Here is a 16,344-nt window from a genome sequence, read left to right as displayed (position 1 = left end):
TTTAATCTGTATTCTCGATTAGGGCCCACTAAATCTGACCTCAGCCCATCTGTAGGTGAGCTAGAGTTATACAACTTGCTGGGGATACTGTTAGATACATAAGTAAGACACTAGAAAAGACTAGAGCTCTATATCTGAAATGGCTTGGCCGTAGTACTCTAGCAAAGTAAAACGGGGCAGATTTTGAGATGTAAAAAACGTCAAAATTCGTGAAAATTTCTTGGTTCTTGACTTCAGGGATCCATATTTAACTTTAAAACTCATTTTAGACTATGGGTTGCGCTGACAACCCTAGCTGAAACCTCATGCCATTTCTAAAAAGGTAAAGAACGTCGTTCTAGCTCAACTGTGGTCTAAATAAGAGCCTCCGTGTATAAGGGTAGCTTGAAAGTTGGGAGAATATGGATCCTGCGGTTACTCACGTTCCTAAGGAAATGTGGGCTCCCAGCAGCCCGATCTTAATTCCATGGACTTTTGGGCCTTGGGCTACTTTGAAGCATGCACCAATAGATGTGCTCATACCACTAAGACCTCCCTCATTGTCACTATCAAGGAGAACTATGCCAGCTTGGACAGGTACATTTTGACCTGGACCTGCCGGCAGTTGAGGAGGCGGGTAGAGGCGGTAATTAAGGCTGGCGGCGATTTTATTGAATAATCTAATAGTCATAAACCTATTTTGCTTGCCAGTTTTTAAAATTCAATAAAATCTTTAAAATTGACGATTTTATGTTCATTTGTTTAGAAATTAGAATTTGTCCGGTCTTATTTGCCCTACCCTGTATATCTTTTCAGAAAAATTGAATATAATTAGAAAATAATCAAACTTTTGCCTAAAGCTTGAAATTAAATTCATTGTTTATTACTTACTAAACAAGCTCTGAAACGGTAGAACAAATAGACATTAACACTTGTAAAATGTCAGAACTGAATGATCAGAATATAAATTTATAAGAGTCGAAGCAAAATTGTTAGTAAATTGTTGAAAAACTGCCTAATACAGAACAATGTTTATGGACATGTTCAGATTTCTAGGATTTAATTATAAAGTTGCTTCTCTTATAACTATTTTGAAAATCTGACTATAAACATAAATGATGAGAAAAATGTTAAAAATATAGAAAAAAAAGCTTAAAACCTGCAAAAAGGCAATTATTGTCTTCTTTAAACGACAGAAAATTTGATTTAATATTTTTTTTTTAAATCGGACTATAAACACAGAAAATATAGAAAAATTGTAAAAAAAAAAAAAAAAAATAACCATAAACCTGCAAAAAAGCAGTTTAAATGTCATTGTTTTTTTTTTTAAAAACGACAGGAAATTAATTTTGATAGTTTTAATTCAAATTTTTTTATAAAAATCAAAAGGCATTTTTTTTGTCATTGTTTTTTTCTAATAAAACTATAAAATTTATTTACTATTTATAACTAACACTTTTTTTTTTAAATTGACGGGAAATTTAATTTTGATATTTTTGATTAAAATTTTTTTTTTTAAATCAAAAAAACACCAAGAATAAAAAGCCTAAAACAATTAAAAATGGTCAACCTTTATCAATGTTTACCACCAACTACGACTTTAGAGGCTTCTAGAAGCACTTAAGTAGGAGAAAAGTCGAATTTGATAACTCATTTTCTTTTTTTAGTTTATAAAAAAGTAAATATGAAACAATTTAAGTTGAGTTAAATTTTTTTTTTAGAAGGAAAAGGATTGCTCTCTATTTATTTTTTTTTCTATTTTTGATCTATTAGAGTAAAACTTAGGTCCAATCTGTATGAGGAAAAAAACATTTTTATCTTTTATTTATTTAGAAAAAACATTAATTAGAGCCTAGTAAGTCTTTATCAGACTGTTCCATAGAATTAGAACAATTTTAATTCACTCAAAAAAAAATTAGGCTCAAATATTGCTGACACAAATTAGTAAATAGGATCTGTGTTCCTTGTAGGAAAAAGATATTTAACTATGAAATATTTTACATAGTATATTTACTAATTTTGTGTTGCTAACTGGCATTTACAGTACATAATGAGTATATATTTTAATATATTAAGCATTGCAAATAAAAATAGTGAATTTTCTGCTATGCTTAATTTTGAATGCCCTACTCTGCAAAAAAAAACCTGTTTATATTCAAAACAAAGTGTAATGCAGTTTTAATATTTGTTTGACTTAAAGATCTTACAATTAAAAAAAAAAAAACACTAAAATGTAAACATTTGAATAAATATTTTCAAATCTACTGTATTTTTCAATTTGTTTTTTTATTTTTGTTTATATTGTTGTTTAATTTTTTAGTAAACAGTTGTTTAGATGAAAATATTATAAAAACTTCTGTAGTTAAACACAAATTAAGTTAGAATTTTTGTCTACAAAAAGTACAACAACAGAAAAAATTTAATATTAAAATCTAAAAACACTATAACAATTATAGCATAATTTTTTGTGTTAAGACTAAACTAGAGTCAAACCGTTACAAATAAAAGCAATGATGTATTAAATTTTCAAAAGTCATGCACAAATGTTCCTTAATTGCTTTAAAATTATAAAAAATGTTGTTTTTGCATAATTACAAAAAAAAATATTTAGTAAATTTAAATTGTGCTGTTTTTAATACTAAAAGAATGTATAATATATATTATTGTGAAAAAAATGTCCTAAATTTTAAAAATTAAAATAATTTTTTAGTATAGATAATTTATATAAATTACCCGTTTTGCATTTTTTTTTTTTTTGAGGAGGGGGGGTCTAAATTCCCAAGAAAATGGATATAAACCTTTCCAGGACATATGAGAAGCTACTTTGTAAAGGAAAAACTGATCGATTTAGTGGTTAGCGAGGTCCTTCGCTACAAACAAATAGACAAACAAACAAAAAGACAGACATTGTTTTACTTTGTATTATAGACAAGAAAATTCTTACTACTTTATGTATCACTAGGGGAAAGTCAACCCTCGAATTATTCTTTAATAAAATTAAACCCAAGTTGTGCAACGTATGCACAAAAATTTCAATTCGTAAAAATCTAACCCAGGTTGTTCACTGTATACACAAAAGTTGAAAACTTTCCTCTGTAAATTTTATTAGTAGCAAAGCTTCTCTATAATTCACAATGTCCGTCCGTGTGTCCGTCCGTTTTTCCGTAATGAATGAATTGGGGGAAACGTGATTTTCTCGGCTATTATAAAAGATAGAAAGCTGAAATTTTTTGACAACATTCCTACCATTAAGAAGCACAATTAACTATGAAACATCAATAACGGTCGGACCGCTTTTTAGCAGGTTTTAGGCTATTTTTATATTTTTTTTCAAATTTTCCTCATAACTTGGGTGTTTGTAGTCCGATTTTCAAAATTGTTTAGTTAAAGATATCAAAATTAAATTTCCCGTCATTTGAAGAAAACAACAATGACGGTCAGACTTCCTTTTTGCAGGTTTTTGGCTTTTTTTTATATTTTTTTCATTTTTCCCCATATCTTTGGTGTTTATGGTCCAATTTTCGAAATTTTTTCACTTATAGATATCAAAATTAAATTTTCTGTCATTTAAAGAAAACAACAATGACGGTCAGATTTCCTTTTTACAGGTTTGGCTATTTTTATATTTTTCACATTTTCCCCCATATCTTCGGTGTTTATAGTCTAATTTTCAAAAAAAATTTTAGTTAAAGATATTAAAATTAAATTTTTGGCGTTTTAAGTGAAAAAACAATGGCGGCCAAACTGCCTTTTTAGCAGGTTTTTGGCTATTTTTATATGTTTGACACATTTCTTGATATCTTTGGTATTTTTGGTTCAATTTTAAAACTTTTTTGCATTAACAGTTTCAACATATATTTTCCCATTGTTATGTGCATTTAGTATGTAATTTACTTTAACCGTTTTCATCATGCAAAATAAAACAAGGTTTCGTGTTTATTTTCTCCAATAAATCTATTCTTGATTTTAATAAATACACTTTAAATCTACTTCTACGTATTCCCATCTACATTTTTTTGTGCTTTGCTACTTATAAATGTTGTAATCCTTGTTTAATACCTATAATTGTCACAACTTTTTAAAGATGTCAATTTTTTAAAGTGTCAAAAAGCCAAAAAAAATTTTTAGATGAAATTTTTTTTGAAGGGGGCGGTTTTTTAGGGAGTTGGAGTGTCCCACCCTCCTAGAAAATAGTCTTAAACCATCGAAGGACCAGTAGGTATAATCCCTAAAGAGTAGAACCCAAACGGTTTAGCGGTTACTGAGATTTTAAGCTTCAGACTGACAGACAGACGAAAAAACCTGTAGCAAAAAGTACAAGCAGCTAAATAACTGTTAAAAATAGGTAATGCCTATAATTTTTTTCATTTGATTATGTTTTTAATTAAAAAACGTTTTCTAAAACGTTTTTAACATAAAGGTTAACAAAAACATGCATATAAATGAATTTTTTTAAGACCATTCATTTTTCTAAAATTAAAATAAAAAAATTTTATTTTAACTTTTGCTAAAAAAAATAAAAATTTTATACCTATCTAAAGTAAGAAAAAAGCTAATAAAAAATTTAGAATTTTTTTTAGATTTATCGATTTTAAAAGTCTGCAAAATGTATAGCCAATTATCTTAAAATAAAAATAAAAAATTGTAGAAAATTTGTCTTTAAACAAGGATGACAACATCCATAAGTAGCGAAGCAGAAAAAATATGTATAAGAATTTAAAGATTAGTTGTGAAAAGCATGTATATTAGGAAAAAAATCACGAAACCTTTTTAACATTTGTTTTTAATTTCTTGATATTTATATTTCAGTACTATGACTAACAGACTGTCAGTCAAAGTAAATGGATGCTCAAAACAACGGAAAATTTAATTTTGATATTTTTAACTACAAAGATTTTAAAAATCGGAAAATAAACACCAAAGATGTGAGGTAAAATATGAAAATAGCCAAAAACCTGCAAAAAGGCAGTCTGACCGCCATTGATGTTTTCTTGAAACGACAGGAAATTAAATTTTGGTATCTATAACTGAAAAACTTTGGAAATCGGACCAAAGGTATGGAGAAAAATGTGAAAAATACAAAATAGCCTAAAACCTGCTTAAAGGAAGTCTGACCGTCATAATTATTTAATTGAAAAGACAGAAAACTTAATTTTGATACTTCAACTGAAAAAAAATTTGGAAATCGGACATAAACACCAAAGATATGGACAAAAATGTAAAAAATACAAAAATAGCCTAAAACCTGCTAAAAAGCGGTCCAAACGCAATTGATGTTTTATAGTTAATTTTGCTCCTTAATAATGGGAATGTTGTCAAAAAATTTCAGCCTTTTATCTTTTATAGGAGCCGAGAAAATCACGTTTTTCCCAAACTAAAACAGACGGACAGACGGACATACAGTTAGACGGACATTGCAAGTTATAGAGTAGCATTGCTACTAAAAACGATAACACTAAATTTGTGAGACAAAAAAATTAGGTAAAAGTAAAATATAAAAATAAAAAAATCTGAGTAATTCTTGTTTTTATTATTATTATTAATAGATGGTAAATAGATATCCTAATTTTTTTGGGGTTTTCTGTGTTTATAATTCTTGAGAAAAAAAACTTTTGATTAAAAAAAATTATTAATTGCATAAGTTTTAGCCTAATATACTAGTAATTACTCATTTTATTTTCTAATGGTAAAAATTATTTAAATAAGACATCAATTTTGATGTTTTAAAGAAAATATTGATAATTATTTCTCGTATTATATTGTAAACAGTTATTTTTCTGATATAAAATGTACAATTTTAAAAATAAAACCAGTTTTAAGGTTTTAGATGCTAAAAAAACTAAATTTAATTAAAATGGTGCATCTTTTATTTTGTAAAAACAAACTTCATATAATTATGCTAGATATATTTATTTTGTATTGAAAAAATTTTGTTTTAGTCCAGTATTTTTGAATATATAAAAAAGTTAAATTTGTTAAAACATGGGGGAAAAAAGCTGTAGAACAAAAAAAAATTAAATATAAAAACTTTATTAAAATAAACTTGAAGGCAGGTTTCAAAAAAATCAATAGAATAGCATAAACTTTTTTATTAAGAACCTATTTGTTAAAAAACTGCTTAATAGAGTATAATGTTTAGGAACTTACTTACTTTTTTAGAACTTGATTATAGAGTTGCTTTGTTAAAAACAGATTATTAAATTACATAAAAACTTGTTGTTTAAAGTTAGAAAAATCAACATGTTAAAAATGTTTGAATTTAATAAGAAAGTTCTAATATGCCAATTTTAACGAAAAAAAGCTATCTATCTTAGACGGACGAACCGACCTTAAATAAAGAAAAGCTTTGCTTTTAATAACTGATTAAAGTTATTAAGTTATTAGGTTTTTAATAGTTATTTCTCGCATCGTATTATAAACGGCTTTCCGCGGAATAAAATGTACAATTCTAAGATTAAAACCAGTTTTTTAGCCCCGAGATGCCAAAGGCACGGGCTAAAAAACTGGTTTTAATCTTATGATTGTACATTTTTATATTCGTAGAAAACTGGTTATATTACGATGCTAGACATAGTTTTTTTGTATGGATAAAAACCGGTTCCTATCCACCGAATTCGAATGAATAATAGAAAAATGTTTACCACATCGCTAAATTCTCCTTGTCGCCTGTTGATTGCTAGAGGACGACGACCATCACTTTGTCTATTTGTTGCTAATCTGTTTCGACTATTTATTCTTTGTAAACTCTCTAAAGTGTCGGACCTAAAAAAAAATTATAATAATAGAGATAGTATATCTAGCTAATTTATTTAATTTCATTTTTTGTCAAACTTAATAAGGTGCATTTAGCAGATAAAAACCTTTTTTTATCAAAAAAATTATCTACATCATAAATATTAATATTTAGGTTATGTTAAAAGGTCAAAAACTGAAGCTAGACGAGCAAGAAAACAATTTTAAAATATTTTTTTTATATATAAAAAGGTTATACAACATCATAAAAAAGAGAAAAAGATTTTTTATTGTAAAATAGTTTTTTTGCTAAAAAAAAACTGATTGGGATTTTTGCATTTAATAAATAACTTTGTAAGTAAAAAAGTAATATATCTTATTATTTTTATTATATAATTTACTAGATTAAAAAAATCAATTAAATATTATTTTAGATAAAAAACAAGGATGACAACATTTATAAAAATAAAGCATTTAAATGGTAGGACAATAACTGCTTGAAACTAAATAATGTTTATTGACATACTTTAAAGAGAAATAAGATCAAACGACAGGATTATTCATGCAAAGTTTGAAATCGATTGGACAATTCTAACTTGCCTAATTAAACGAATAAAATAAGAAAATAATAATCTAAGAAAAACGGACGGACGCACCGACCTTAATTATGAATAAAGTTTGCTTTCTAAAATTGTAATATGTATAAAGACAGCTTTTTGCGGTTTTGTGCAGCAAAAAAAGGATGTTACAAGTAGTCAAAAATAAAAGTAAATTTTTTAAATTATATTATTTTTTAAAATCTTATTATTGTGAAAAACTTTTAAATGTGTAATATTAAAAAAATATAGCCCTAATATAGGCGCTTGTTATTCTAATTCAAGTACATGCATAAAAAAGTGGCTAATTCTTAAAAAAATATTTCAAATTATATTATCTGTATAAATGAATAAAATGTTTTTTAAATTTTTTTTTTAAGTTAAATGCTTCATCACTAATTAATTTTAAAATGTTTATCTATTTCTCTAATCTTAAAAAAAAACAAAAAAAACATTAGCTATATTCATTTTAACTAATCATAATTTGTTTTTTGAATGTTATTTTGTATTTAAATCGTATTTTACAATTTTTTTTATAAGTACAGAATTTAAAAGTTTTGTTTTAGCAAAAATGTAAAAAAATTTCAATTAAAAATGTTGTCGTATTTTTCAAGAAGTTAATGCATCATCCTTGCTTTTTTACGCTATTATTTTATATTTTACAAATTTTTATTAAGTTTTATTAAGATTTGTCTATTTGTTGTAAGATAAAATTTAAATTTGCTTACTTATGAATTTTCATAACTTCACTAATCGTAGATTCTCCAAATTGTTGTTGGTTATTTTCAATTTGAGGAACTTCTGTTTGCCTAGTTTTGCTATATTTCTCTATTTTATGAACTTCGGTATTTCCATTTTTTCTTCGATGATTATTTGGTGCTGGGTAATTATTTATGATTTGTGGTAGTTTTTTCCCATGTTCTAATAAATCAATGTGGTCTTGTTTCCAAAAACTTGTAATATTTGTCCTATTTTCACTTAAAAACTTGTAATCTTGGTCCAGTTTTGTTTCAAAAGGTAAAAAATCATTACTGCTGTCAGAAATTGGACTATTCTGATTTTTAAACCTTGATTTTAAATTGTCAATAAATAAGTCTTTTTCCAGATTTTGTGTATTTTTTTGAAAGTTACTACTACTATTATCGTTTTTATTTTCATTATTTTTGGCATTTGATTTGCCTAAATTATCCCACAATCCTTTTGATGATTTTATACTATTAGTTGATTGACAAACAAGGTAAAAAAATGCAAGATGAAAATACAAAAATAATGTAAATTTCATTTTAATAATTTTTAACAGCTAAAATTTTTTTTTTTTAAGTTTACGCAAATATCACTAAACTTTTTGTAATTTGTTGTAATACAAAATAGTCACCATATTATGTTTCATTAAAGAATTTGTAACAACTGATTAGTATACAGAATAATTTTTCAAAAGGGGAGAAGAATTATAAAAGAGAGATCATATTATGAAGAAAATAAAACCAGCGCACTAAACGCACTCTTTCTTCCTTAGTTTAAATGCTAAGAAGTGACTGTATTAGACGTAAAATAAGTAGAAATATTTGTTTTTAGTTCAGTACAATTGAAATATTTTTTTTTGTATTTTGTTTAAAGTTATTAGGTAAAAAAAAAGTTTCTTTTAGTAAAAAAAGTCATTTAACAAGTTAATCAAGTTTTTTAAAAAAATAACAAATTTGCTTTTTTGTCAAAAAGGTTAAAAGGAAGCAAAATTTAAAAAAAAAATATTTATCAAAGTTATATGAAAAAAATGTTAGAAATAACTCCATTTTAAAGGTGTGATACAAAAATAAAAATTTTTAAAAAACTCTAAAATTTATTTTTGGCCAAAAGAAAAAAAAAGTTTATGACAAAAAAGGTTGACAAAAATCAGTAGAAAAAAAACAAAATGCAATTAAGTGAGAAAAAAAACAAAAACAATAATAAATAAAAAAAAAATTGCTTAATAAGCTAATTTAAAGAAATAAAAAAAATATTTTACCTAAATTACATCCAAAAAAAACTGGATTAAAAAAAAAATAAAGTTTTAAATTTTAAATATTGAATATTAAAAATTTTTTTTAAAAACTGAACCTACATTCTTAAAAACAACAGATGGACAAATAACCTTGATAAAATTTAGTCTATTTCTACAACAAAAATTCCAAACTACTTTTGAAATTTTAATTAATGATATTATGATGATCTAAATTTTAGATTAAAAATTGATTTTTAGTTTGCTATTTTACTATAAACTATTAAAATTATTAATATTTAAGCTAAAAAAAGTAAACAAAAGGTTTATAAAACTTTTAACTAGAAAAAAAGTTTTTAAAAAACCTATAATAGTATTTTTACGTCAGTAAAGCTAAAAGTCTAACTTAGCCAGTTTTACAAATTGTCGCTCAGTGCCAGTCTAGAAGAAAAAAATCAATAGATTAGAATTGTGTAGTTTAAAGTCTTTTTATGATGTTAACATCAAACATTTTATGCAACCGGTGCAACATGCGTCCACACGTCTGTTTTAATACTTATTATAAAAAAAAATCACATATAAGCACTAAGTAAAAGAGTATTTATTACTTTAATTACTTATTGTTTTAAAATTTTTACTAAATTTACTAATGCTTTTGTTTGAGGGAATATTAGCACATCTAAAGTTACAGGAATAGAACTCAAAGGTTGCAAGATTTTAAGATTCTTTTGATTAAAGTTCTTTAGCATATCCTTTGTATCCTCCTAATATAATAGCAAATATTTAATTAAATATTTTAAATAAATATTTACAAAATAGTTTGCATAAAAGTGATACAGTTACCTCAAAAAAGGTACAGCGATCATTATTTAGAAGCTAAACAATCTTTTTAGCTTTTTGATAATTTTTTTGGTTTAATTGTGATTTAGCGAGTTAAAATAAAGCAGTAAATTGACTTTAAAAATAGACATATTTGCTTAACTAAATCTAATTTTTATCTATATTTTTCCTGCTTCTTCAGTTTTATAAAATTTTATAGATTTTAAATAGAAATACCCTATTAAACATTATATTTTTATATTGTTATCAACATTTTAATGACAAATAAAGTCATTTATATTCAATATATTGAAAAATTGTTGACAACTTTTACTTATGAGAAAATTTACAGCTAGCAGCAATATTATTAGACTCTAGGGAAAGATTAAGGAGATTAGCGAACATTAAAAAGTTATCTAAATTGTTCCTGCTTCTTAAGTTTTATAAAATTTTATAGATTTTAAATAGAAATACCCTATTAAACATTATATTCTTATATTGTTATCAATATTTTAATGACAATTAAAGTCATTTATATTCAATATATTGAAAAATTGTTGACAACTTTTACTTATGAGAAAATTTGCAGCTAGCAGCTATATTATTAGACTCTAGGGAAAGATTAAGGAGATTAGCGAACAATAAAAAGTTATTTATACAGCTTTACTGACAAGTACATATTATTTAACTAGTACCTTTCAGGACTTTTGGCTTTAGACAAAACCTACTTTTTTATATTATAGAAATATATGTTAAAACTTTCATTAAAAATAGCATAAAACATTAATTTTTTATGATGTTTACAACATTTTTGTGACAAAAAAAGTGACAATATATTATGCTTTTAGACTTTAGAGGAGGATTAAAAAGATTAGCAAATAGTCTAAAACCATCAAAAGATATTTATACAGCTTCATTGACAAGTAAGTTTTATTTAATTAGTACCTTCCAAGATTTTTGGCTTTAGAAAAAAAACTTATTACTTTATATTATAGAAATCTATCTCAAAACCTTTACAGGACTGGAATAAAAAACTTTAGAAACTTTAGAAACTTAGTAGAATCATCATCAGACAAGAAAACTTTGACATTTGCTATTTTTATATTTTTTACATTTTTCTTCATATCTCTGGTGTTTATGGTCCGTTTTTTTTTAAATTTTTGTAGTTAAAATATCAAAATTAAATTTCCCATTGTTCTGAGCATCCAGTATGTAATTTACTTAGTCATAGTACTGAAATATAAATAAATATTAAGAAATTTTAAAAAAATGTTGAAAAGGTTTCGTGATTTTTTACTAATATACATACTTTTGTCAAATAATATATAAATTCTTATTTAATTGTTTATGCTTATGGATGTTGTCATCTTTGTTTAGCTTATAGCTTTAAAAACTTGGAGCGAACCAGAGCATCTTCCTTTTTTTATTAACCTACAAACCACTGAGTAGAAAAAGGTTAAAGGATAGACTATGATGTCTGCTGGGTAACAATTAAACGTAGTTTTAAATCATCTGTAGATTTAGCTGCCTTGCGAATACTTAATTAGTTTGCTTTACCTAAAAAAAGAGATTTCTTTATTAAAAGTAATATAATATTAATTCCAATTAGGATTAGCAGTTTTTTAAGCTACGCATATCTACAACTATTTCTAAGGAATTTATAATTTTTTTTTATTTCTAGAAGTAAAAAAAAGAGTCAAATGATAAATAATAATACTTTACTTGTTTCTTTAAGCTAGGAAATTTTTTTTTTGTCAAATTCATCTTAAATAGGCATAGGTTTTTATTAGGTATTGTAATTAGTACAGTTGTCTATTGATTAGTTAATCTAAGGGATCTTTATTTCTTTTTCTGAAACTAAAAAATTTAAATTTTTTAGTTTATAAGAAACTTATAGAGGATTCTTACTTATTATTAAATTTTTTTATAATTTCTGGTAATAAAAATTTCTAGATTTTTTAGAAATGGTTGTAGATAAAAAAAGTTTTAAAAATCTAATTAATAAACTCTAAATTATTACCTAAATCAAATCCTATATCAGAGAAAACAATTTTATACAAAAAATAGTAAATCTAACTGTAACTTTAAAAAAATATTATATGTTAAAAAATCAAAGAAATAAAAACAAAAATCTTTTCTTCTTTCTTTTTTATGACATTTTCTATTATTTTTATGTTTTGCTTTTACAGATGTTTTCCTCCTAGTCTTTTTAAAAAAATCAGATTAATAATTTTCGGAACAGGTTCTAGAAAATGCGCACTCTTCTCAATAACTGTTGAACAGATCAGATTCTCTTTTTATAGGTCCTAAGAAGGTTTATAACTATTTTGGAGGAGGGTCCCACCACCTTATAAAAGAAAATGACCCTAAAAAAAACTTAAAACATTGCACATCAATTTACACTGGTACTCAATGTTTTCTTACTACTTAATCTTAACAACATGCTTTAATACTTTTAATTGAATTTTAATTGAATTTTGATTTGTTGGTTCCAAACTATCAGCATTAAAATATTTCTACACATAACTTTTATCTACAGAAGGGGTAATTTTGGAAATTTACAACAATGTAAATTTTATTGTCTTATCCCTTAAGATCACAGAAAATTCCCAATTGTGCATGAAAATGTTTTGCGCCTGTTTACGGACTAAGGCATTCCCCCTTTACTATTTATTGTCAAGCGCCAGACATAGCAGCAGTGGTTATTATGACAGGAAAAATTTTTCTAGGTATTTTTACAAAATTTAGGTTTTTTTTTAGAATCATTTTCTCTTAAAAGGTGGTAAAACCCTCTTCTAAAATAGTTATAAACCTTCTTAGGACCTATAAAAAGCTACTTGCTTAAACTGTTTTTAACCTATTTTTTAATCATATATCCTTATACTAAAGTAACAGGATGTTTGTCTGTCTGTGTGTCTGTCTGTACCAAAAGATCTTGCTAACCGCTGAACCGATCGGGTTCTCCTTAACAGGGTAGCTTCTCATAAGTCCCAGGAAGGTTTATAACTATTTTGGGGGAGGGTACTACCACCCTCCCAAGAGAAATAACAAAAAAAACGAAATTTTTTTTAATTTAGGGGAGATTTCAACGTCAAATAAGGTGGTATCGTACATAAAAAATTAAATTTAACAAAAAGAAACATTTAAAGTGCCACTAGATGCCTCTAGGGGCGTAGCCGCTAGTCGAAAATATACTATGACACTAGTAGAATCAGACTGCAGAGCCCAAATTTGAATTAATTCCCCAATAAAATTTTTTAAAGGGATTAAAAAATTAATTTTTATATCTTGCTGTGATCATTTTGACGGGAGCAAAAGCAACTTTTAGTTTGGGGTTAAATTGTTTCTTAAAGAAAAATTTTATATGATTCAGTTTATATCAATACAATAACAAAAACTCTACTCTGTTTGATGGAAATAATTTTTTTCTAAAACAATTAATTTCAGTAAAAAATTTAACATAATACAAAAAAACACATAATGCTAAAGTTAAACCAATAAGATTTCTTGTTTCATTTCAATTATTTATAATTTCCGAAAGAGTGTTTTCACAAAGTAACTTATTTACAATGTAGTTAAATAATTTTTATTTAATTAAAATGAAAAGAATGAAAACTATACACGTAAAAGATACATACTTTTTAAAAGTATTTTTAAAAAATAAGTTAAAATAATCTTATTTTATATTATATTTGTATATGTGTCAAAAATAATTTTGTTGTATTGCATAAACATTTGTTGACATCATGTCATCTTGTCATCAAATTTAACCCTTTACAGCCAATTTTTATGTGTTTAAAATAGGTGAACGAATACAAACATGTTAATGTTAATTCATTGGTATATTGTAAAGATTTACCTATTAAGTGAATTTTTATAGTAAAATCATAAGGCCTTATTTTACTCTATACCAGAATACAATATTTCACCCCTGTTCTGGATAAAATCTTTATTTAAAAAAACATGCGCATTCAGTTTTTTTCATTTTCTAATTTATTTTTGCCTTCAATTCTAAAAATGTCTTTCCTGAAATCCTGGCTGTTCTATAAGATCTCCAAAAATGCAAATTACTTTTGTCACTGATTTTTCGATATTTTTTAAATAACTAATATGAAATTTTGTCAAAACATGTTATTGTGAACAATAAAAAGGGTCTTACACACCTTAGATTATACATTTTGTGAATGTTACCAAGACCTGACAGAATCAATAAAAAATATCTGCCATTTTGACCGTTATTAACTGTTAAACATAGCCATTTTTGGTTTTATCCAGAAAAAAAATTGTAGGAGCAGTTTTTTTAGACTTGACTAAGAAAATCAAAGTTGTAGAACTTGCCAAGCCTAACAATAGTTGTAAGAAGGACATATGCCTAAGGCACACTGTTATCTGCATTGCAAATAGATAAAACAGTGCTTAGCAACATTATGACCATTTTAACAAAAAAAATCCAATGAAGACCTAACAGAATATAAGCCAAAAATTTGAACCTACCAATGACAGTTTTGACTGTATTCAACTGTTAAATGTCAGGACTTTCAGTTTGGGGGACAGGGGGAAAGCATGATATAAGATGCTTGATATGTAAAATCCTAACTTCCTACAAATCTCCCCCCTTACAACCCAAGGGCATCTCAAAGAAGGTTGCGTGATTACAATCAGACAAATTGCAGCTGCATTTGTCAACTAAATCATAGTCTATGTAGGGACTTGAACTTGGTTTCTCTTAACCAAAGCATAGTGCACTAATTACTACACTTTGGGACAATACTTGACATTGGTATCCATCTTGGACAAACTTTTCTTGACTTTTTGAGAACAACTGAAATTTGTGAGGTTTAACAGTGAATAACAGTCAAAACAGTGATTAGTTGGTTAAAATTTTTATCTAATTCTGTTCTCATTGGTTTGTTCAGATCACAATAATATGAGTCCTTCCAGTCAAAAAATGGAGAGCATCATTGAAATGTTTAGTTTTATTTACTTTTGACTCAGATAATCTGTGCTGGCAGTGGTCTGGGAACATTTTTGTATCCTGGATAGTCAGGTTGATGCCGATAAATAGGTATTGTTTTAATTTCAACAGACAATGTTCTTTGATTGGTAAAATTTTGGTTTCTTGATTTATATGTTTATTAGGTCACCAGTAGTAGGTTTAAGAGCTTGGTTCTGTGATCTTTGTATCTTTTTCTAGCTGTTCTCTGAAATGATATGACTCCATATAGGACAAGCATATTCCAACAAACTTATTGCAATGGCCTTGTAGGTCACTGTCAAGGTCTCCTTGTCCTAGCCCCAGTTGGAGCCGCAGAGTGATTTCATGATGTTTATTTTGGTGTAGTAGTAGAGATTATCTGGGTTGAAAGTAACTGAAACCACAAGTTTCAATGATCTTCTTCATCTTTTTAAAGGAAGGACTTATATTAGTGTGGTCTGGAACAACCCAACAAACCAATGAGAACAGAATTAGATGAAAATTTTAACCAACCAATCACCATTAATCACTGAAATTCTTCACAATTTTTAATTTGTCTCAAAATGTCCAGAAAAGTTGGTCCTGGGTGGATGCCAATAATGTCAATTATTTTTAGGCCTAACAAGTTCTACAACTTTGTATTTATTGGTTAAGCACAAAAAAACAGTTACTCAAGTTTTTTGGGGGGGAGAAGGGAACGAAAGTCCTGACATTTAACAGTTCATAATGGTCAAAACCATTATTAGCAGGTTCAAATTTTTGGCTTGTATTATGTTAGGCCTTCATTAATTTTTTTGAGTCTGATGTATAAGTCCCCCTTCTAAGAGTCTTTTCTGTCTAAAAATGGTCACAATGTTGCTAAACACTGTTTTATCTCTTTGCAATGCAGTTAATCACTGCCACTGCTGTAACAGTGTGCCTTAAACATATGCCCTTCTTACTGTTAGGCTTGGCAAGTTCTACAACTTTTTTTTTCTTAGTCAAGTCTGAAAAACTGCTCCTTTAATGTCTTTTCTGGTTAAAACAAAAAATGGCTATGTTTAACAGTTATTAACAGTCAAAACGGCAGATATTTTTTATTGATTCTGTCAGGTCTTGTTGGCATTCAAGGAATGTATAATTATTTGAAAAAATATTGAAAAATCAGTGACAAAAGTAATTTGCATTTTTAAAGATCTTATAGAACAGCCAGGATTTCAAAAAAGACATTTTTGGAATCGGGGGACAAAACTGAATCAGGAAATGAAAAAAACTGAATGCGCATGTTT

General features: G+C 26.5%; 1 protein-coding gene across 1 annotated transcript in view; it reads right to left on the bottom strand.

Annotated features, from left to right (window-relative positions):
* Nucleotides 1–8,739, bottom strand: part of LOC145313630 (uncharacterized) — a 61,319-nt gene extending 52,580 nt beyond the window's left edge. Inside the window, exons 1-2 of the mRNA XM_080153116.1 lie at nt 8,036–8,739; nt 6,621–6,741 (exon numbers count right to left, since the gene is read on the bottom strand). Of these exons, the coding sequence (XP_080009242.1) occupies nt 6,621–6,741; nt 8,036–8,589 (675 nt within the window). The 5' untranslated portion in view covers nt 8,590–8,739. The remainder of the gene's footprint in view (nt 1–6,620; nt 6,742–8,035) is intronic.
* Between the last annotated feature and the right edge of the window lie 7,605 nt (nt 8,740–16,344).

This window comes from Acartia tonsa, chromosome 3 (genome assembly GCF_053477335.1).
Source record: "Acartia tonsa isolate MP-2025a chromosome 3, ASM5347733v1, whole genome shotgun sequence".
In the NCBI taxonomy this organism is placed as follows: domain Eukaryota; kingdom Metazoa; phylum Arthropoda; class Copepoda; order Calanoida; family Acartiidae; genus Acartia; species Acartia tonsa.
This window is presented reverse-complemented; position numbering and strand designations above follow the sequence as displayed.